Here is a 21630-nt window from a genome sequence, read left to right on the forward strand (position 1 = left end):
TCCAAGTAGACACATTTTTTTTAGGTGTTAAGGGAAGGTATTGTATAGGAAATACTGAATTAAGCTTTCAAATAACCTTTAAATTATGTAATTAATTAAGGTTTTCACCATCACAATAATATAAAGCTCTACTTTACAAAGCTCAAAATAATCACCAACCCCCATTGTAAAACATTAAGGGTAAGGAACTAGAATACAACACTCTGGAAAGTATTCCTTACTGTGCCATCATTTGTATTAAAAAGAACCTAATTCTACCTTTGTATGCTTGAAAGCAGTCTAAGACAGAACTTTAGAAAATGCTTCCTCTCACCACAATCTAACCCCCTATGTACATTATGTGCTGTAGACACTTTATAACTGTAGGTAGGATGGTGCAGTTGACAGATAAGAACTCTGGAGTTAGAACTGGTTTCAAATGTTGGTTTCACACTAGATTTGGGACCATAGGTAAATTATGTAAAATTATGTAACCTCTGAGACAAATTTTCTTCATCCATGAAATGGATATACTGAAATCTACTTCTAACGGTTATGGAATTAAACGGAATGGCATTTGAAAAGTATCAGTTATAGCTTTTGGCAAATAAATAATCAGTCCTCAATAAATTTTATTCATGCACCCCTTTCACACCAGCCTTTATCATGGGACTATGAAATGCTGAAAGCAAATCAATCTAGGGCAAGTTAGGATGTAGTATCAAAGCAAAAATCCTTAAATGCATATTAAGCCTATCTATGTTTGGAAAAAAGAAGATAAATATCTGTTAAAGTTTAGTGGGGTAGCTATGTTTGAAAAGTGGGTATAGGGAAAATACAGGTTGAAGGAGTCTTCCCTTTAGTAGGCTTATGGAGGGGAATAAAAAGGAAATAGGGTTCTCAATTGTTACATACATAGCAAAATTAACACCCTATTGTATGGGAATGGAGACTAGTGATAGTTGTAAACACAGATGCCTGACCTACACCTCCGCCCTCCCACCCCCAACCCCCCCCCCCCCCGCACTGTTTACTTAGCTAAAATCTACAGAGGAGAGGCCTGTGGATCTATATACTCAATAAGTATCCTAAGTGATTCTTAAAATCAAGCAATTTTTAGAAACTATTGTTAACAGCCATTAAAATGAAGTATAACAAATGTTATACATGCTGTTTTTAATACTTGCTTTTGCATATGTAATTTTTTAAAGTAAAATTTTCTATTTTATGAAAAAGGTAGTACACACATGCTAAAAACAATTCAAAAGCTAATAAAGTGTAAATTAAGTCTCTTTCTCAGGCATGATTTTCAATTCCTACCTTCTCTCCTTGACAAGGACAGCCTTGTTACCAAAATGCACATCCAGAAATGTATTATACCTAGATAAGTATGCATGATGTGTGTGTGTGTACACTTATGCAGGCATTAATAAAGCTGCTTAATTTGTACTTGTATGTGGATCCCAGTAAAAGTTTATATAGTACATCTGATTTTCAACCTCCAGTGAATAAAATGTTCATTTTGTTGAAAGTCTTCAAATTTCCAAATGTAACCTTAATTCCATATTTTGAAAAATGAACTGAGCTGCTTTATCTTTTTCAAAAGCACACCTCATTCTTTCATTTATTTACTCAATGGCACAGATTTTGAACACTGACTAGTTTGTAATGTGCTAAGTTTGGTAATAGATGGTAAACACTGGTTAAGAGAGGGGAGGGAAGGCAGCTAGTTGGGCTCATTATATATAGCAGTCAGTCACAGATCCCACTAAAGAGGTGTTTAGAATACTCTACTCCAAACCTTCTTGGAAATTCTCTGAAGACCTTCCTCTTCAGAAATTCTATCCTCAGTGTTATTCACTTTTTGCTCTTGTTAATTAGACATTCATATTTTAAGACTTTAGAATTCTCTAATACCTTACCTTCTATCTTTGAGATGCAGTTTCCATCTAATGTGAGCTCTTCCAGGTTAACACAAGATTCCAAGCCTTCCATTTTAGTGAGATTATTGTTGCTGAATGATGCCCACTTCAAATTTTCCAATTTTTCTAAATTTGTGATTTCAAAAAGATGTTGCCCATCTAAATTTAAGGCAGTTATCTGTAGAATAATTCACATTATATGTTGCTTCTGGATGACATCAATAACTTCAATGTTATAAGATAAAAAGGCTAATGAAATAATTCAAATGTGGTAAGTAACATAAAAAGTCCTCTAGGAACTAAATATATTGCAAAGCTCTTAGTTTACAGAAAAGTAAAATCTGACAAGATTATAACTCAGAGGGACTTATATGGTATTACAGACACTGAGCTGTGCCAGTCAGATTCCCAGCAGTGAAGGACTTGTCCCAGTTGCTGCAAGTGCTGTTGGCAGAAAGCCTTCAACTGTCAGTCCCTTCAGGGACAGCATCAGCAGCAGAGAGCTGCCTTGTCCAAGGTCATGCTCCTTCCCAGGTTGGCCCACATCCAATGATGAAAGGAAAGAAAGGCCTGGCCATCTCAGCCCAACTTGGGACAGATTTAAAGGGCCATTCTAATTTCACAACTCCCTGTGGAGTCAGCTAAGACTATCACAGAGCCGGCATCACAACTATATATCTATGTATATTCTGTAATAAAAAGAATGCCACTAATATCTTCCATTTTCAAGGGTCAGATTCTCTTAGCCCAGTTTCTATCTTTGGCAAGAGGTAAAAGGGTGCTTCTTGAGCAAGAAGCTGCTAGTGCTCCATAACTTTTCCCTTAGCCTTGGCTGAATTCTGACCAGTTCCTCCATTCTCTTGCCAGGATTCTTGATCCCTTTTACCTTGCCATCCAAATTTTTGGCTTGGTCTCTGGCTCTGAGCTTTAAAGTTTTCTTGTTTATTTTGATATATTCTCAGAATCTACCCTTTGGTTTTGCAGTGTACCTTTATCCTAAATTTCCTGTTCTGTAGTGACCACTGCTGAGTTCTAGCCCCTGTGACATAACTACTCATGACTTGACTTCTCTTTTACTTTTAATTTAGCTCTTCCAGTTTTCTGCCCATTACCTATCTATGCCCTCGTTATGATACAAAGGCCAAAGCTGACTAAAAAAATCAATTAAATTTTTATATTAGGTTTAATAAATTGTCTTTACCTTCAAGTACCAGTTTCCAGTCAGATGTGAATGTGGTCCTAATTTTGAAATCTGTGTCAGAATTTTGGCAGAAGGCCATATACTAAGAATCCGTGATCTCTCCTCTTTAGTACTAGAATGCCGTAAGAGAGATAACTAATAAAACGAAAAACACATAAAGGAAATAGCACAGAGAGGTCCATATATATATAGTTAAAAGAATTGTTTCCTAGATGAGCGGCCCAATGAATACTTTTAAAATATGACATTTTCTTTACCTTAAAATGTTTTCAGTATCTGGATATACTTTATATATCTCACTCATTTTTTTGTTTTAGCAGACATTTAACCACAAAATAATATTTATAAAACTGTGAAAGGATTATTATAAAACAAACACCATATAATCCATCATGAAACCAGTTTAAGAGCCAGAATATTCCTACTACCCTAGAAGCTCCCTGGGTGCCCCATCCTAATCTTTTTTTCTCTCCTTCTCCTTGGAAGCCATCACTCATCTCAAGTGAATCAATTCCCTAAGAAGCATTCAATTGATCTCAAATTTTGTATCTATCATACTTTCTTTCTTTATAGACTTATGTTTATATCCATAAATAAAATATTAGTCTTATACATATTCAAATTTTATGTAAATTGAATATGTTTATATTCTTCTATGACTTGCTTTTTTGCTCAGTATTATATCCATGAGATTCTTCTATGCTTCTTCCTGTAGCTGTAGTTCATTCATATGTCATTGCTATATAATATTTCCTTATCAATTCTCCCATCAATGAACATTGAGCTGATTTCAGTTTTTTGCTATTATAAGCATTGCTGTCATAAGTATTCTTGTGCATGACTCTTGGTATATATATGCAAGAGTTTCTTTAGAGTATATAACTTGCTAGGTTTAGGGTATGTATATATTTAGCTTTACTAGATAGGGCCAATTTGTTATCCAAGATGGTTGTACCAATTGTAACCTTTACTTCAAACCTTTGCTAAAACTTGATATTGTCAAGGGTTTTTTTCCCCCCAGTAGTGGCCATAAATTGGTAGATCATTTAAGTTTTAATGTTTATTTTCTTGAGTATTAATGTGGTAGAGCATCTTTTCCTAAGTTGTTTGGCTGTTCTGATTTCCTCTCCAGTGAAGTGTCTGTTTAAATGTTTTGCTCAGTTTTCTGTTTGATTGGTTGTCTTTTTCCTGATATATTTTGGATATATAAAGAATATTTTTTGTCAGATGTGTTTCAAATTTCTTTTCCCAGTATATATCTTGTCTTTTCACTTTCTGCCCTTTGAGGAATAGATGTATTAATTTTAACATAGACAAATCTAACCTTTTATAGTATATGCTCTTTGTTTCTTGCATAATAAATTCTTCCCTCATTCAAGATTATAATGATAATCTCTGATCTTTTCTTCTAAAACATTTTTGGTTTTGCTTTTTGTAGTGAAAGCCTTAATGCACTTGTTCCAGTGCCTTTTATTGACTAGCTCCCTGATCTGTACAGGCAGCTCTGTTATTTATCAAGTTTCCAGGTATGTGTGGGTCTACACTGGGTCTTTATACTCTGTTGTATTGGTCTATTTGTCTAACTCTTCCAATTCCACATTGTCTTACAGGATTTTAGTAAGTTTTGATTTCTGGTAGGATAAATCCCCAACTCTTCTTCAGGAGTTAATTATATTCTTATCAACAAAAGAGTTTCTTTCCTTCACTTTGAACAGATACAAAATTAAACATTACATTAAGGAATTAATACTCAAATATTCCACAAAAAGTAAATAGCTAGATAACTAGAGTGGAGATATTTAGGATGTTGAAGCTACTTTGGCCAAAGTAGCGTTCTTAATCTGGATAATATAGGTATTTCCCCTTCCCTAAGTTAATAGGTTTTGTTTTCTTTCAGCCAGACACATATAATATCAATACTAGGTAAATAATTTACTAAATGCTTTCTCAAGGCCTCGAAGCTTACCTTATCCACAGAAAGTTGCTTATTTTCATGTAGGTTCTAAAGGACTCTGGTGAGTTCAGGTTGACTAGGAAAGAAACAGTTACCCTAGAGGTATTTTGGGGGTAGTGTGCAGGGATGAGAATCCATACAACCAGTTGGTATTTAAATGGAATACATTTAAACAGAAAAAAAATTCAAGTGATATGATTGTTATAGACTGATCTTTTTATTAGCATGCTAAGAGAGAATATAAAATCTCAATAACAAAATAAGAGTATGGGAAATATTATTTGTATATTCTAAATAGAACAAGAAATATTAAACAGTAAAATCCAACCTGAGTAATCTTTGTCCCAGAAATAAATTTCTTAGCTGCTGTTGCTTCTTCTTTAGAAATAAGGACTCCATCTAACTGAGTAAGAGTCTTTAATCTGCCAATAACACTCAGTCTTAATGTGGCTGGCTTGGGAAAAATACCAAAAGTTAATTTTTACAAAATATTACATGTGCTATGACATGGAAAGGAGTTCTTTGTTCCTTCCCACATAATTCAAATTATGCATCTCCTACTTTATTATATTTGTCTAAAAATAAAGGCTTAATTCTTTAAACAATAGTTGAAATTAAATTATATTTAAGAATTAATCTTTTTTGTTTGAAGGTGGATAGTTCTACTCTTGTGGAGAGAGGAAATCCCACAAGCTGTTGAAAAGTGACTGTGGTGAAAAGTGTTCACAGAACAACTGCAGTGCCTCCTGCTTATCTAGATCAGCATTTAGCTAGTCAGCTCCATGGGTGATCCAATACAGATCTTCAGCTCTTGACATTTAATTTGGCAACAGGGCTACAGCTGTACTGTGATCATTCAGGAAGTCTGATTTGGCAAAAGAAAAATATTCTTCAATTTTACTGAGCTAAAAAGGAGAAATACAATAGTATAAACATCGTAATACGGCCAATTTAAAAGAACCAATCATGCTTTAGTCCCTTTTAAAAATGTTGAACACAGTCTATATACATTTTTGAAAAGCAAGGAAAGGAATAGTCTTGAAATTATAAACTTGGGGCTTATTTTAAATACTTGGAGATACTCTTCAGTATAATCATTGAATATTGAAATTTCTTAGCATGAATCTACATATTTTTGTGATGAGAAAGAATAGCGTTCAATCAAATTTCCTTTTATAACAGAACATAAATAAGACTTTATAATTCAGGTTCATCAGGGAATGTGAAGCATAGGAACCAAGAATAATAGAATACAGTGAGAGAAACATACTATTGTTAATTTAAAAGTAAACATGCTTTTGTTAATTTTTCCCCCTTTAATAGTATGTTTCTCTCACTGTATTCTATTATTCTTGGTTCCTATGCCTCATTACAGTAGGGTTCTAGCATGCTGAGCTATACTGCACTATGAAAATTCTCTGAAGGTGTGCAAATGGCAGTGACATCTAACACTTTTAAAACCACAATACTCTTAAACTATTAGAGGTTGCAAAAAAAGTCTGATGTGAAATTAAAGACTTTTCTTATAGTAACATTTTATTCACTTGATCACTACACTAAATTCAACTTATGAAATACTTAAGGGAATTCTAGCGAGACAAAGATAGTTTGCCTATTTCTGGCTATTCTTGAATAGTAGTGAGAAAACAGCTTTGAAATAAAAATGATTGTTTGCTTTTTTATAAACATTTCTGTTTCATACCTTTTGCCATGGATTATGTCGAATATCCAGAGTGAGAAGGCTTGTGGTGTGTTTGCATAACATATTTATTTCATCGCCAGATTTTTTCAGTTGATTCCAGCTCAAGTCTAAGTGCTTAAGTTTCATCAGACCTCTAAATCCCTCAAGAGTTATCACATGGTTATGACTTGCATCCAAATATTCAAGGTTATCCTGCAACACATACAAATAGAAGTGATGCTAGAAGGATCACGGTTTGTATTTACATAGTTCTTTTCTCTCTGATTCTCTAAGTATTTTACGTGCTTTTTTGGTAATCCTCACAGAAAACCCAAACACTAGTTATACTGCAGCAATGGTATCAATGTACATATTTTCCTAGTCATTTTCTCTTAATTCTCACTTCAGCCTTTTAACATAGAGTGGCAATGTTTGTTTTCATGGAGGAGAAGGAAAAGAGAAACTGGCAAGATAATGGTCTCCAACAAACAAAGAATTACATTTCTTATATCTAGGCTTCTAGTTTATACAATTGAACTCATAGCCTGGTTAAAAAAGTTTCGTCTTCAGAGGCAGAAACTAAACCTATTCCATTCTATAATTTCCTTTTTTAGAAGTACATGATTTTTTTTTTTTTTTTTTTTTTTTGCGGTACACCGGCCTCTCACTGCTGTGGCCTCTCCCGTTGCGGAGCACAGGCTCCGGACGTGCAGGCTCAGCGGCCATGGCTCACGGGCCCAGCCACTCCGCGGCATGTGGGATCCTCCCGGACCGGGGCACGAACCCGTGTCCCCTGCATCGGCAGGCAGACTCTCAACCACTGCGCCACCAGGGAAGCCCTATATTTTTTCTTATATAAAACATATTATTCTGTTATATAGAATTTTGTACCCTTCTAACATATTCACACACCATTAAGTATTCTTCAAAATGATTTTTCATGGGGCTTCCCTGGTGACACAGTGGTTTAGAGTCCGCCTGCCAATGTGGGGGACATGGGTTCCACCCCTGATCTGGGAAGATCCCACATGCCGTGGAGCAACTAAGCCCATGTGTCACAACTACTGAGCCTTCAGTCTAGAGCCCACGAGCCACAACTACTGAGCCCACATGCCACAGCTACAGAAGCCCATGCACCTAGAGCCCATGCTCCATGACAAGAGAGGCCACTGCAGTGAGAAGCCCACGCACTGCAATGAAGAGTAGGCCCTGCTCGCCGCAACTAGAGAAAGCCTGCACACAGCAACCAAGGCCCAATGCCACCAAAACTAAATAAATAAATTTATTTTTAAAAATGATTTTTCATGATTGCATAGTATTCTAATATGTGAATTATTAGTATTGTTTTAAACATTTCATTATGGACAATTATGTGGCTTCTAATTGTTGTCAACACTGCAACAAATGTCCGTGGTCATAATACTTTAACCGAGACGCCAATATACTTTCAGAAAAGGTTTTTAGGAATAAGATTACTGGTTTTATGGATTTCTGTATTGTTAAGACTCTTGATAAATGTTGCCAAATAGTTTTAAGGAAGTTTGTACCAGTTTTTTCTTCCAGCAATGGAATTTGAGAATGCTCGTTTCCTTAAATACCCACCAACCCACCCGCCTTATTTTAATTTATATTATTATCAGTGAAGTTGCACATCTTTTCCATGTGTTTATATTAGACATTTAAAAATTTTGTTTGTTTGTTTGTTGTGTTTCTCATCTTTGGCCATTTATATATTCAGATCTTTATTTTACATATTTGTAAGAAGCCTTTAAGACTTTAATTTGTTACTTCTATTTGTTGCAAACAAAATTTTCTTTTAAAGTATATACGAACTCAGACCCAGAACAAGAAAGAGATAAAGAGTACTTGAAGAAAATATTTTGCAACATATTTTTTAAAATAAAAATAATATTACTATAAATTAAAAATAAACTTGATTTCTTTACAGTTTAAAGCAAACAATTGTTTGAATTCACCATAGAATTAGTCACTGCTTATATAACGCATAGTTCATATTGTTGGAATAGCGTCTATTATAGTGACTCAGGTTTCAAGAGTTGAGTGTTCAGATCATTAAAATCTAAAAAATTTCTGGAAATCAAATAGTGTTACTGACTTTTTAATCTCCATAAGTAAGCATAGTAAAAATAAATCCTATAATTTACTATGATTATAATTTCTTGAACAAAAGGATATTTGGCAGTAAAAAAGTATTAAGGATATAATCTTAGAACAGTATTTTAAATTAAATTAATTTAGATTTATAAAAATTTACTATATGGCCCATCTTCTCCTATTTTTCATCAAAAAGTGGTTAAAAACTTGTCCCAAATTCCGGCACTTGCATGCAGACTAGCATTTGTGAATCATTCATCATATAAAGATAACTGCCTTCTTTCCTTGAAAATAGGGGTGGGATCTTCACTTTTTTATATTCCCAGAATATAAAACAGACTCCATACACTCCATAAATATTCAAGAAATAATATTTTCAGTTTTGTAGCAGAGTTTTGTGTTTTAACATTTCTTGTGCTTCAGTTTAAATCTTTTGTAAGTTACAGTACAATGTAGCCCAACTTACAAAAATTAAAACCCACAAGACCTCTTTAAAATATTTTAGGGGTAATAGTTCAATCTCTAAATGTAGATTAGCTGTCTCAAGGCATTAGAAACACTTTAACAATAAATTTCTCATTGGAAAAGATAAGACAGAAGTACTATTTCCATAAAAAATTAGGCCCATAATCTATGAAAGTTGCAGACAGCCATACATATTTGTCTTTCCTTGGCCAATTCTGACTATGGTGTAACTATTTTCAGAGAAAAATAAATCTGTTCCTATTCATTTTGCTTGGATACTCTCCTTTTCTGATAGTTCAGGTGAGTGAATGACAGGCATACAGCTTATGCCCTTTCAATTTACCTTATGTGGATATCTTATTTAGATTTTTAAAAACTCTACAAAAACTATATAGTGTATTTCCACCATTTATGAAGCCCAGGTCTTTCATTATGTAAACAGTCACAGATTGGGTATTTTGACTCACAAGGCAAGGCCAGGGTGATGAAGACATAGTAACAATATGTTTGCTTTCTGCAACCTAGTATAACTAATGCCTAGCATGCAAGATGGGTATGGAAACTCTCCATGTTAGAGACACACTTAAGGAAAATGATAGTAAAAATGAGAGGCAAATTAAAAAACTTAGAAGACAATAGGAATAATAGGTGAGTGATTAAATTAGATCATAGCCTTTTATGATGCTGAGATAAATATAATTAATATTAAACACGCATACAAAGTAGATTACTGTAGAATATAGAGCCTAGGCAGCATAGGTGTTCAATCTCTCTGAATCCCCACATAAAAAGAGAGTTAAAAATAAAACCAAAATTCTATGGACAACATTTATAACAAAGCTACATAACAAGGTAGCCCCATAAGTCTCAAAGAAGTTGGTGGGGATAAACCACCAACAACCACAAGACCTACATGGTGTCCAGGTCTATGTGAGAGGAAGAAGGAAGCATCAGGGCAGCCTCTGAGGGACCTGAGAATAAGAGAGCCCCAAAATAGCCAACCAATATTCAGTGGAAGGTATGAGGGCCAACTGAATACAGCAGTTGAAAGTGGGAGGAGTTTTGCCCTCTGATACCAGGTGAGTGCATGGGACCTACAGTAAAAAGGTCTGAAGGGGATGGAGCAGTCTAGCCCCTACGAATCTTCAAACTGCCCCACCCGGGCCCCCTTACAGAACTGAATCTTTCTTGGAGAAGAAACTGCTGGGCTAAATAAAAATTAAACAGGATAAGGACAAAAAAGGCAAATAAAAGAGAAAGTTCAAACTGAAGTGGAAGAAGGGAATAGAGCCAGGAAATTTCAGAAAGTAAGTGCTACAGTTTTTAAACAGTACATATAAACAGCAGAAGAGGGAGATCTGTGAAATTAGAAAAGCTTTCCCAAACCCCACTTTTGTTTTAAAAGTTAAGACTAATTTCACTGGAAAATGAGCAGCAAAAAAGTATTAAGGTCAAATCCCAGATAAAGCTGTGTGTGTGTGTGTGTGTGTGTGTGTGTGTGTGTGTGTGTGTGTGTGTGTGTGTGTGTAAGACAGAGAGAGAGAAATATTGCTATATTGCTGCAGGCAATAAAAGTATACCAGAAATATATGCCCAAGAAACATATCATAACCATAAACCTATTATTTCAGAAAAAGCAAAAAGATTTAAGAATGATACAAGATACAAAATAACAACATAAATCTGGATTAGAAAAACTCAGAAATGAGATGAAAGAACCCAGAAAAGAATTCGAAATAAAATAATAAAAGCATTTCAGAAATGAAGATTAAACTAGTCAAAGACAAAAGACGTAAACACAACAAATAATGCCTTAAGATAAATAGAAGGTGAAAAAGATGAAAATTTAAAAAATCAAATCAATTTAAAATCTAAATGGAGAGATAAAAAGGACTCAAGAGAAAGTGACAAATAGTGAAGATAGGTAAAGATTCAACATATGGATAATGGGAGTTCCTAAAGAAGAGAACCAAAGAAAGGAAACAGAAAAATTGCTAAAAACCTCCAGTTCAAAAAAATAAAAGAAAAAATGATTTTAATCTACATTTTGGAAAAGCATACTGTGAATCCGAAATATTGACCCGGAACAACGAAGCCTGTGACTTACAAGGGAAAAAATTATACATTCTCATCAGACTTTTCTACCGCAACACTTTATGCCAGAAGAAAATGAAATAACATTTAAGATGCCCAAGAAAAGAAATTGTGAGCCAAGGATTTTATATCTAACAAAACTGCCTTTCAAGTATAAAGGACATAGATAAATTATTATCAACATTCAGTAACCGAAGGGATACTGTTTCCATAAGCCCTTCCTGAGGAATCTATAATAGAATATTTTTCAGACAATCAAAATGTTTGATACCACCCTAAGAACTGGTGATAAGAATTAAATACACAATTACCAATGAACTAAAAGGGAGAGTGTACAGAATGTAAGGGCTACATGCTCTAACAAAGTAGATATAGTATGATAATTTTAATTATTTTTTAAAATAGAGAAGAATGAAAAGAACATACACAAAATTTTAAAAAAATCTTTCCAGTAACATGTTGATGAGAGTATTAGCGCTATCATTCTGAGACTTTTGTGTGTGTAATAGGGGATAAAACAAATGAGTGATTATTAAATATCCTAATTCTATCACCTTGTATCCCTGAGAATCAGGATTATTGGTGTGGGAAAAAAAGATATAGATGTAAGTAACAGAGAAAGGTTAAGTTAAATGATTTGCAGTCTTAAATTCGAATTGGAAGCATCAATATAAATTCATGAGGTTAGTTTTACTTGCACATATACCACACACACACACACACACACACACACACACACACACACACCCCTCCCCCACAACAAATTCTGTCCAATGGAAAGACCTAGAAACAATGACCAACCCAGATTGTGGCCCTTAAATACCACTTCCCTAAAAGAAACCAGGGCTCCTTGAAGAAATAGTTGATCCCATGTCTGCAACAGAAAAATACATAAAATGTGTATGGAACATCTTTCATACCAGGTGGCAAAGAAGCTATCACAGACTACTAGGGTCATGGCAAAAGGAGCTAACCTTATGATGCTTCCACTGGCTAAGGATGAGAAAATTTGAGCTTCAATCATGATAGTAATTGCAGTAAATTGAATATCATCAAATATGTTTAAGTCCTTGCATTCCTAATGATATTAAAACTAAAAAAGTATTGCTTATCTTCGGGAATTCGTAAGGAACTAATTCATTATCTTCAAAGTTGGTAAATAAAAGCAAATAAACATCTATTCTGCATTTTCTATATGAATAGTCCTACTGGGTATCCAAATAATAGATAAGGGGAAACGTCTCTATGTAAAAGTGTTCCAATTAATAAATGAAAAAGAAATTCTAGAATAAGAATGTTGCTATTTTGTAATCTCCAATGAATTAAAAGATACAGGCATTAATAATGGCTCCTAGAATCAGAAAAGTGAGACAACTAGACATTATGTGTCCCTGTAGTCTCGCCAGAGGAATGGAACCAGAGTCTGATCCAATCTCTGGATCCAGTTGCCAATTTGTAGAAAATCTGGAGGGTGGAGGGCATGTAGGGTGTATCATAGGTAAGCAAATTGGCAGGGTCTGGACTGTGGTAAACTCTGGTTTTGAAGGTCCAAGTATTTCTACAGATAAACAGTGGGGAGCAGAAGGGGATAGAAGGGAAACTTAAGAGAGACTTTAAAAATACAGTACATTAAAAAAAAAAAGGGAAAACCAAATTTCTGTGCTAGGGATACACATTTGGGGTGATGGAACTATAGGGGGAAAAGAGCAGGGAGAGGATAACTATTAGCAGTCAGGATAATGATTTCTTGAAGGAATGGGGCATATAGAAGGGGTTTATGCTGTAGGTGGCAAAGTTTTATTTCTTGACCTGGACGCTAGTTAACAAGCATGTTCACCTTATAATAATTTACTAAACCACTTGTTTGTAGTATGTAGTTTTCAGTATCTGTGTTTTATTTTACATACAGTATCTCCTCTCTCTGAACATCCGAAGATCCTTACAGTCATTTTTAGAGACATGTTTATACACTGGATTCTTAATGTCTGAGGGGTCTATATCTAGCTAGCTACCTTTACTAGTTCTAAAATTTGAAAATACCACTTGGGCATAAAATTTGTCCAGTTCCCTTACTTGTAAAATAACTGTGGTAATAGTCATCCAATAAGCAGGCTGTGAGGCTATGATGATGAAAGAAATCTTTGTATTAAAGAACAACAAAGCTACATTGCAAATACATGCTGGGCAGCTGGCTAAGCTCACTCACCTTGCATGACTTAAGAGTTTAGTCTTTAAATCTGTGCCTAAGCAAAATTATAATGCTTGTTATAACCTTTGGAACTGCAAGCAAATCATTAGAAGAAAATTAAACAAAAATGCCCAAAATTTATATATAGTCCTGGGACCTCTATTAAACTACCTTCTTTCCTCAGTTGCATACCAAACCCAAGGGAATTCTATTAAAAAGGACTTTGGCCTTGCAGTTAAGTCCTTAATCCATTTTGCATGTGGCCGTCCAGTTTCACAACACCATTAAAATTCCTAGAAGAAATATAGGCAGTATGCTCTTTTATGTCAGTCTTAGCAATGTCTTTCTAGATATGTCTCCTAAACAAAAGCAAAAATAAACAAATGGGACTACACCAAACTATAAAGCTTCTGTACAGCAAAGGAAACCATCAACAAAATGAAAGGACAACCTACTGAATTGGAGAAGATATTTGCAAATCATATATCTGATAAGGGGCTGATATCCAAAATATATTAAAAAACTCATTCACCTCAACAACAAAAAAACCCCAAACAACCCAATTTTAAAAATGGGCACAGGAGCTTTTTCCAAAGAAGACATACAGATGGCCAACAGGTGCATGAAAAGATGTTCATCACTAATTATTAGGGGAACACAAATCAAAACCACGAGATATCACCTCATGCCTATTAGAATAGCTATTATCAAAAAGGCAAGAATTAAAAAGAGGATGTGGAGAAAAGTAAACCCTCATACACTGTTGGTGAGAATGTAAATTGGTGCAGCCACTATGAAAAACAGTATGGAGATTCCTCAAAAATTAAGAATAGAACCACCATATGATCCAGCTTTTCTACTTCTATTTATCTGAAGAGTACAAAAAACACTAATTCAAAATATGCACCCCTATGTTCATAGCATCATTATTTACAATTGCCAAGATATGGAAGCAACCCAATTGTCCATCAACAGATGAATGGATAAAGAAGATGTGGTACATATATACAATGGAATATTACTCAGACATAAAAACGATGAAATCTTGCCATTTTCAACAACATGGATGGACTTGGAGGGTATTATGCTAAGTGAAATAAGTCAGACAAAGACAAATACTGTATGATATCACTTGTATGTGGAGTAAAAAAACCAAAATAAATGAACAAACCAAACTAAATAAAAACAAACATATAGATAAAAGGAACACAGTAGTGATTACCAGAGGGGAAGTAGGGTGGAAAAAGGAACACAGTAGTGATTACCAGAGGGGAAGTAGGGTGGAGGGAGGGCAAAATGGGTAAAGGTGGTCAACTGTATGGTGATACATAGAAACTAAACTTTTGGTGGTGAGAGCACTGTAGTATATACAGAAGTTGAAATATAATATTGTACACACTTTTATAAACTTATATAATGTCATAAACCAATGTTACCTCAATTTAAAAAAAAGGACTTTGGCTTAGTAAAAGAAAAAAGGAAGAGGGTTTAATACTAAAATCTAAGGCCAATAAGCAAAGCAGCAACTCTCACCACAGTCGCAGAAGTAGCAGTACAAGGGCCTTGACATGGTTGCAAGGAGATAGAGAATGAGCAAGACCTGAGAATGATGATATATTCTGAAAATGTATGTCAGTGACTTGGGACCTATGGAAACAGGGGATGCTGGGTTGGAGTTCTGGAACCCATATGTAATTATTTTTGTTATATGACATATAACAGGGAAAACAGAAGCCAGATAAGATCCATATGTGGGTGTACATGTGTATTACTGTATTTGTCCTTGATTTATAAGAAGGCAAACACAAATCAAACAAGATCTATGTGTGTGATGAGGGTAGAAAGGACAAGGCAGAGAGAAAGAGAACTAACCATATGGATAATGAACAGATGGGAAGACTTGACAACATTAGTTGTGAAGTGGTAAACTAGAAAGTGAAGAAGAAATAAAGACTCACAATAAGGAGAAAAAAAAAGAGTGAGAAAAAAAGAGCAGAAGAAATTGGAAATGACACTTTATAAATGCCATTTTAAAAACAGGTCTGGAGTAATTTTACATTTATTTTCAAGTAGTTAGAAATCAGATATGGCCACAGGTGTATATTTGGTTTGTAAACAGAATCTAAATCTAAGGCCTATTTTAGAGAAAGTAACATACTATATATATAGTTTATGTATGTTTTGTTCCTGAATTGGGCTGTTAATATGGTATATATGAGGTCTAAATTACAAAAATAATTTATTCATTAAATTAATAATTTTATTTTACTTAAATAATTTCAAAAAGACAGTTCTTACCAGGTGGTATATATCATCTAAACAAGTAAATTCATTAAAGCTGATATTAAGTTTTCGAAGTCCTGTTAACTTGGAGAGATCTCTCAATTTACTCAAGCTGTTTCCATGTAGATTCAGACTCTGAAGTAAAATAAAATGTAAATAAAAAACAAGACAGATTATATCCTAATTATAGCTATTTAAATAACATTAAGAGAGAGCCAATGAGAAAAAAATATAATTTTGAAAGTATAGTCTGATTTTATAATATGATTTTAAAAGGTATAGTTTCTAATAGCAGCATTGCATCTGGTTCTTGATTAATTTGATCTTCCACTTGCTCTAAGTTTATCAATAATCGGCATGAAATTCTTTTTAGAAAATGGCTAAATATTTTGTTGTGATATTCATTAGGGCAGACCTATTTCTCAGGCTAGTGAACAGTGTAGGCCCTAAAGATTTTGGGTATTGGCTAGGTCGCCTCGCAAGAAAAAGGATGGCAAGGATACATCCTGATTACAGGAAACCATATGAGGGCACTGGACTAAGGAAGAAAGGCTGAGGGTGTTAAAGTGGGAGACACAACATCAAAGAAGGAATTGGGAGAGTGTCTAAGACAGTTTCTACATCAGAATTTGGCCCAGATTTTCCCTGCCCATTTGATCCTGGGCTGTATAAAAATGAATGTTATGGGCTTCCCTGGTGGCGCAGTGGTTGAGAGTCCGCCTGCCGATGCAGCGGACACGGGTTTGTGCCCCGGTCTGGGAAGATCCCACATGCCGTGGAGCAGCTGGGCCCGTGAGCCATGGCCGCTGAGCCGGCGCGTCCGGAGCCTGTGCTCCGCAACGGGAGAAGCCACAACAGTGAGAGGCCCGCGTACCACAAAAAAAAAAAAAAAAAAAAAAGAATGTTACTATATTTTTATATTTAGGGGAAACCCTGATGTCTACATAATTTTTCTCTTTAAACTATACCATTGTTAATGGTATCAAATGAAGATTTATGCATAGTCTACAAAATAAATAGTGGCACAAGAAAATGTCAATATAATTGACCACCTTATTCACAACAAATGGGTATCATGATAAAATCAGGTATCTACCTCCCAACCCTCTTCACTTACCACCACCATCTTATACCCTATTATACTGTGGACATAACTAAATTCCTGGCAGGGAGAAACAATTGAATGTCAAATAGTTATCAAAACTTTGCTAAAATTAAGAAGGGCCAATTTATGCAGACTAGTTTACAGGTCACACATGACAGATTCTACAGCTAACTTACACTTAACATGTTCACAATTGAATTCATCATCTTCTCTTATCTGCTTGGCAGTCCATATTTTCAATCCTGATTAAGAGTTTCACCATCTAACAGATATTGTTGATCATCCATTTCCCCTCTTTTCTATATACATTTGATTCTAGAAATGTTTCTTAAATCAACCGCTCCATACCATCACCACTACAGTGCCTTAGTTCAGACTATTATTTGTCCTTTGGACTACTACAATAGTTTCTACTGGATTTCTATACCACCAGTCTGACCACAGTTAAATCTAAACACAAGCTATCAAAGTTAGGGTCTTTAAAAACAGAGAGCCTATTCCCTAAACAAAAGAATGTAAACTTGTAAATTTGCCTTCTGAAATCCATCCCGATGTGGCTATAACCTCTTACTCTTCCATCCACAGCCTCATGTATCTTCTTTGTATTCCAACCTACACCTATACTTCCACTGTCACACACCCTATGTTCTAGTCACACTGAATTCCTCAGTGTTCCCTGAAGACACCAGGATCTTTCAAAACCACGTGCTTACAGATAAAGTATTTCCTCTGCTTGGAAGACAAAAACAATGAAATCTCTCATATCCTTCAAAAATCCACAAAAAACCCACCTCTTTCTGTGGACCTCTCCCAGCAACTCCAAACTTCCTGTATTTGTTTCCATATCTGTCTCCTCCACTGAAATAATATCCTTGGGGCAGGGAAAATAACTTATTCATTGAACCCCCAATACTTATTTCATTGCCTAAAATACAGCAAATTTCAGTAAATGCTAAATGAGTAAACCAGTACAAAAGCCAGACATAACTGACAACTCTAAGTTTCACTATTTAATTGTGCTGTAAGAGAATATAAAATTATGTTACTCTGGGTTTTTTATTTCTACATATTTTATTTATTTTTATAGATGTCTTCATGAAACTCGACCTGGTGGGGATAACTGAAAAGAAAATAAGAGGTATGTACCCTCCCCTCAGTTTCTCTTACAGTAACGGCACAAAGAAGGGAGAACAAAGGGTGTGATATCTAAATATCCTTCTTCTATCTAGTATATCTAGTATTCTTACTGGAAACCCTAGAAAATTTGCTGGCTTTTAAGCAATATAGGCAAATTTAATATGAAAAAGCCCCTCCATTCTTATGTTATGCGTGTTGACCAAATTAATACAGTCAGGTGGAGGTCACAAGCTGCCCAAGGTGTTCTGAAGTCTTAACTCTCCTCTGTTTCTTATCACAAACCAAAGATAATAAAAAAGACCTACCTTCTGGTGCTGTTTTTTTTTTAAACTTTTATTTAATCCCTTTAAATCTATAGGAATACATGTTCTATAAGCTCAGTCCAATCAGAGCGCATTCATTTATTAAACCTTTCATTACTGAAGCTTTATTATCAAGAATTCATTACTCAAATATGAAATCTTGACAATATAGTTCAGAAACAATTTTTCCATGCTGTCAGCTGGAAGACTGCTCCTGTAATAAGTATACTGCACACTTATGATAAAGGTGGTGATATTGCCATCATGTTATGAAGTTTTCTTTCCTCTCTAATAATAATCCTCTAAGGTAACGACAGTCTCCTAGACTTGAAGATTTGGTGGATGATGCTAACACAGTTTAACCAACGCAATCCCATAAACTTTCTTAAAAAAGTGTTTCAAATATTTTTAGAAGCAGACTGAAAACTGTTGACCTCACTTATTATTTTAAAAAATATTTTTTACTTTCTGTTTCACACAATCACTTGAGAAAAAACTGTCATCATAAACAATGGATTTAGAAATGTAACGATGGAGCAAAGTAATTGACTTTCAAGATAAAAATCATTTCAGAATTTTTATCTGTACCTTAGCTTTCAGTGCATGCATAGAAATATAGCGTCATGTAAGAATAATTTGTCTTCTTAAGTATTCTTATCAATTTATCAGTTAATATCAATTTGTTTACTACTTCTGCAGGTTCAAGTAAACAACCCACTTTCTTTGTTAAGAACCACTCAAGACATTCTGTTTTAAAACAAGTAACTAATGAGTATCTCATGTGTGCTAGGTATTGTGCTAGATAATGGCAGAGTTGATGCTAGTCCACTCAGTGTTTATGAGTAAATTAGAAAAAGGCATCCTTACCTCAAGATGCCTTTATTTTCCAGCTTTTAGAAAATTGTTACAATAGGCTGATTTTGTTAGTAAAAGAAATTTTACCAACAGTCATCAAAAAATTGTTATAGTAAATATACTACTCTTATTTGAAAGTTGCCCCTTAGGTGTGGCCCTTTTGTTCAATGTACACTGTACAATCTTATATTTTTGCCCTCATGCTGGGAATATAAATGACTAAGAACAGCCTAATCTCTGCCCTTGTGGAATTTATAGTTTAGGAAGGCATATGACAAAGGAATCTTACTTAGATTCTTAACTAGACCTAGAGGTAAGAGGATTTAATGCTAAAGTATAGATCAAAAATATGTGTGGGAGTTAACTAGGAGAAACGGGGTCAGGGGAGAACATTCCATGCAGGAGTACAGTGCAGGAGTACAGTACAAGTGCAGAGGCTCTGTGTGGCTGCAAACAGGGTACATTAAAAAACAAGAAGGAGGCTGAGCACAGATTGCTAAAGGGAGGGTAATATGAGAAGAGTGTGGATAGACAGGCCAGGAACCAGGTCATGCAAAACCTTATAGGCCATATTAAGGACTCTGGTTTTATTTTTAAAACAATGGAAAATCATTTGAGCATTTCAAATAGGAGTAGTGAGGGGTGACAAATCAGACTTGCTATTTGAAAAGACTCCTCTCGCTTCAACATGGAGAATGGGTTGTGGCCTTAAAGCGGAAGCAGGACAAGGCCTCTTTTGCATAGCTCTAGTAGGCATGTACCTCCCCAGCCCCCAACACACAGACACACACACCTTGTATTGAGTTATAGTCAAGTTATATAGTGAATGGCATCCAAAGAGCACATTAACAGAATACAATGTGCATGGTGCCTCCTGGAGTTGTGTAGTAGCCCTATGGAAGTAGTCTAGGTCGGAGATAAAGGGAGTTTGGACAGAATGGTAGCAGATTTGAAATGGACAGATTGAGAGTCAAGATATAGAGGGAGGCTTAATATCTCAATAGAATTTCCTCAGTGTAAAGTAAGTTGCTTCAATAAGTTACTCAAATTCTGTTGATTAATTTTGTAAAGATAAAACTCCTGTATTCTATGTTGATTGGTCCTGGAAACTGTTTTGAAACTTACTATCTTAATCAGTTAAAGAGAGTTTATTTGTTATTCAGGAATGAAATTCCTTGCAAATTACAAGGCTACCTCTAGACCTCCACTGTCCTCTATGATAGCCCCTAGCCACGTGGGGCTATTGAGCACTTGAACTGTGAACTGAGATGTACTGTGAGTGTAAAATATGCTCCAGGTTTCAGAGACTTAGCATGAAACTATCTGTTAATGAATCTTCATATTGCCTGTATGTTGAAATGATAATATTCGGGATATATTGAGTTAACTATAATATATTATTAAAATTAATCTTACCTTTTAATTTTAAAAATCTTTAAAAATGTGGCTAATAGAAAATTCAAAATTACATATGTGGTTCATATTATATTACTACTGGACAACACTGATCAGTAGAAGAAAAGGGCTGGGCACTTTTAAGCATGCCTGGCATGGACAGCATGCTGCCTGGCATCATCAGATAGGTGGTTTAATATCTTTAGATTTCATGCGATAGATTCTGACCAAATTCAAGGTTCATGTCCCCAAATTTTAATACTCACCACAATATGACTGTAAATGCTAGTCTTGGCAAGGGAAAGTATTGTTTTATCATCCAAGCGAGTAAGTTTTGGTCTGGGCTTGATCCTGGGATCCATTTTTATAACTTCATCATCAAATTTCAAATCCTGGGACAATACTGATCCTTCTGAATTTTTTTTGCTCTCTTCTAGGATAACATTGTTGAATGCAGAAAATAAAGAGTGAGCCTTGACCTAAAAAATTTATTAAAAATGTTGAAAATTTGGTTGCTGTATTTATCATTTTGAAAAAGAAATAGGCTATGTAGGAAAGATGAATTAACTTTTGTTCCTGTTATATAGTAATATCTATGATGAGTATCACATTAGGAAATCTATGAGAGTAGATTAAAACTGTGGGCTAAGAATGGGTGTGTCCTCCTGCTGAAAATTCCCTAAAACTAGCAAAAGACAAGTTAAAAATATTTTATAACAGTGGAGAGGGTACCAACGAAAGACTAAAAATTGTGAGATATAAATCAGAAGGGACTGAACTGACAGAAAAATAGGAGCAGAAATGTAACCTGCAGCCAAAATATGCGCAGGAGATAACCACTTCAAAGAGCAGATCCCAAGAAACTTGACGTTCAGAGTGAACAAGTAAAATAGCAGGAGGATGCTCTAGGTAATTATCAGGCAACTAAGTAATTATCATAAGAACTGTGGATGA

At 34.9% G+C, this 21630-nt stretch overlaps 2 protein-coding genes across 3 annotated transcripts in view; one reads left to right on the forward strand and one right to left on the reverse strand.

The window, feature by feature from the left end:
- The window catches only part of RTN1 (reticulon 1), a 411168-nt gene that overhangs the window by 70382 nt on the left and 319156 nt on the right, over positions 1-21630 (forward strand). For both annotated transcript variants that reach the window (XM_067734448.1, XM_067734437.1), the window contains one exon: positions 18075-18125. In XM_067734448.1, the coding sequence (XP_067590549.1) occupies positions 18083-18125 (43 nt within the window). In that variant the 5' untranslated portion in view covers positions 18075-18082. The remainder of the gene's footprint in view (positions 1-18074; positions 18126-21630) is intronic.
- Positions 1-21630, reverse strand: part of LRRC9 (leucine rich repeat containing 9) — a 112223-nt gene that overhangs the window by 42550 nt on the left and 48043 nt on the right. Inside the window, exons 16-21 of the mRNA XM_067734490.1 lie at positions 20943-21155; positions 15898-16017; positions 6759-6950; positions 5385-5510; positions 3103-3237; positions 1902-2079 (exon numbers count right to left, since the gene is read on the reverse strand). Coding sequence (XP_067590591.1) covers positions 1902-2079; positions 3103-3237; positions 5385-5510; positions 6759-6950; positions 15898-16017; positions 20943-21155 — 964 coding nt within the window. The remainder of the gene's footprint in view (positions 1-1901; positions 2080-3102; positions 3238-5384; positions 5511-6758; positions 6951-15897; positions 16018-20942; positions 21156-21630) is intronic.

The sequence above is a fragment of the Pseudorca crassidens genome, chromosome 1, assembly GCF_039906515.1.
Source record: "Pseudorca crassidens isolate mPseCra1 chromosome 1, mPseCra1.hap1, whole genome shotgun sequence".
Taxonomy (NCBI): domain Eukaryota; kingdom Metazoa; phylum Chordata; class Mammalia; order Artiodactyla; family Delphinidae; genus Pseudorca; species Pseudorca crassidens.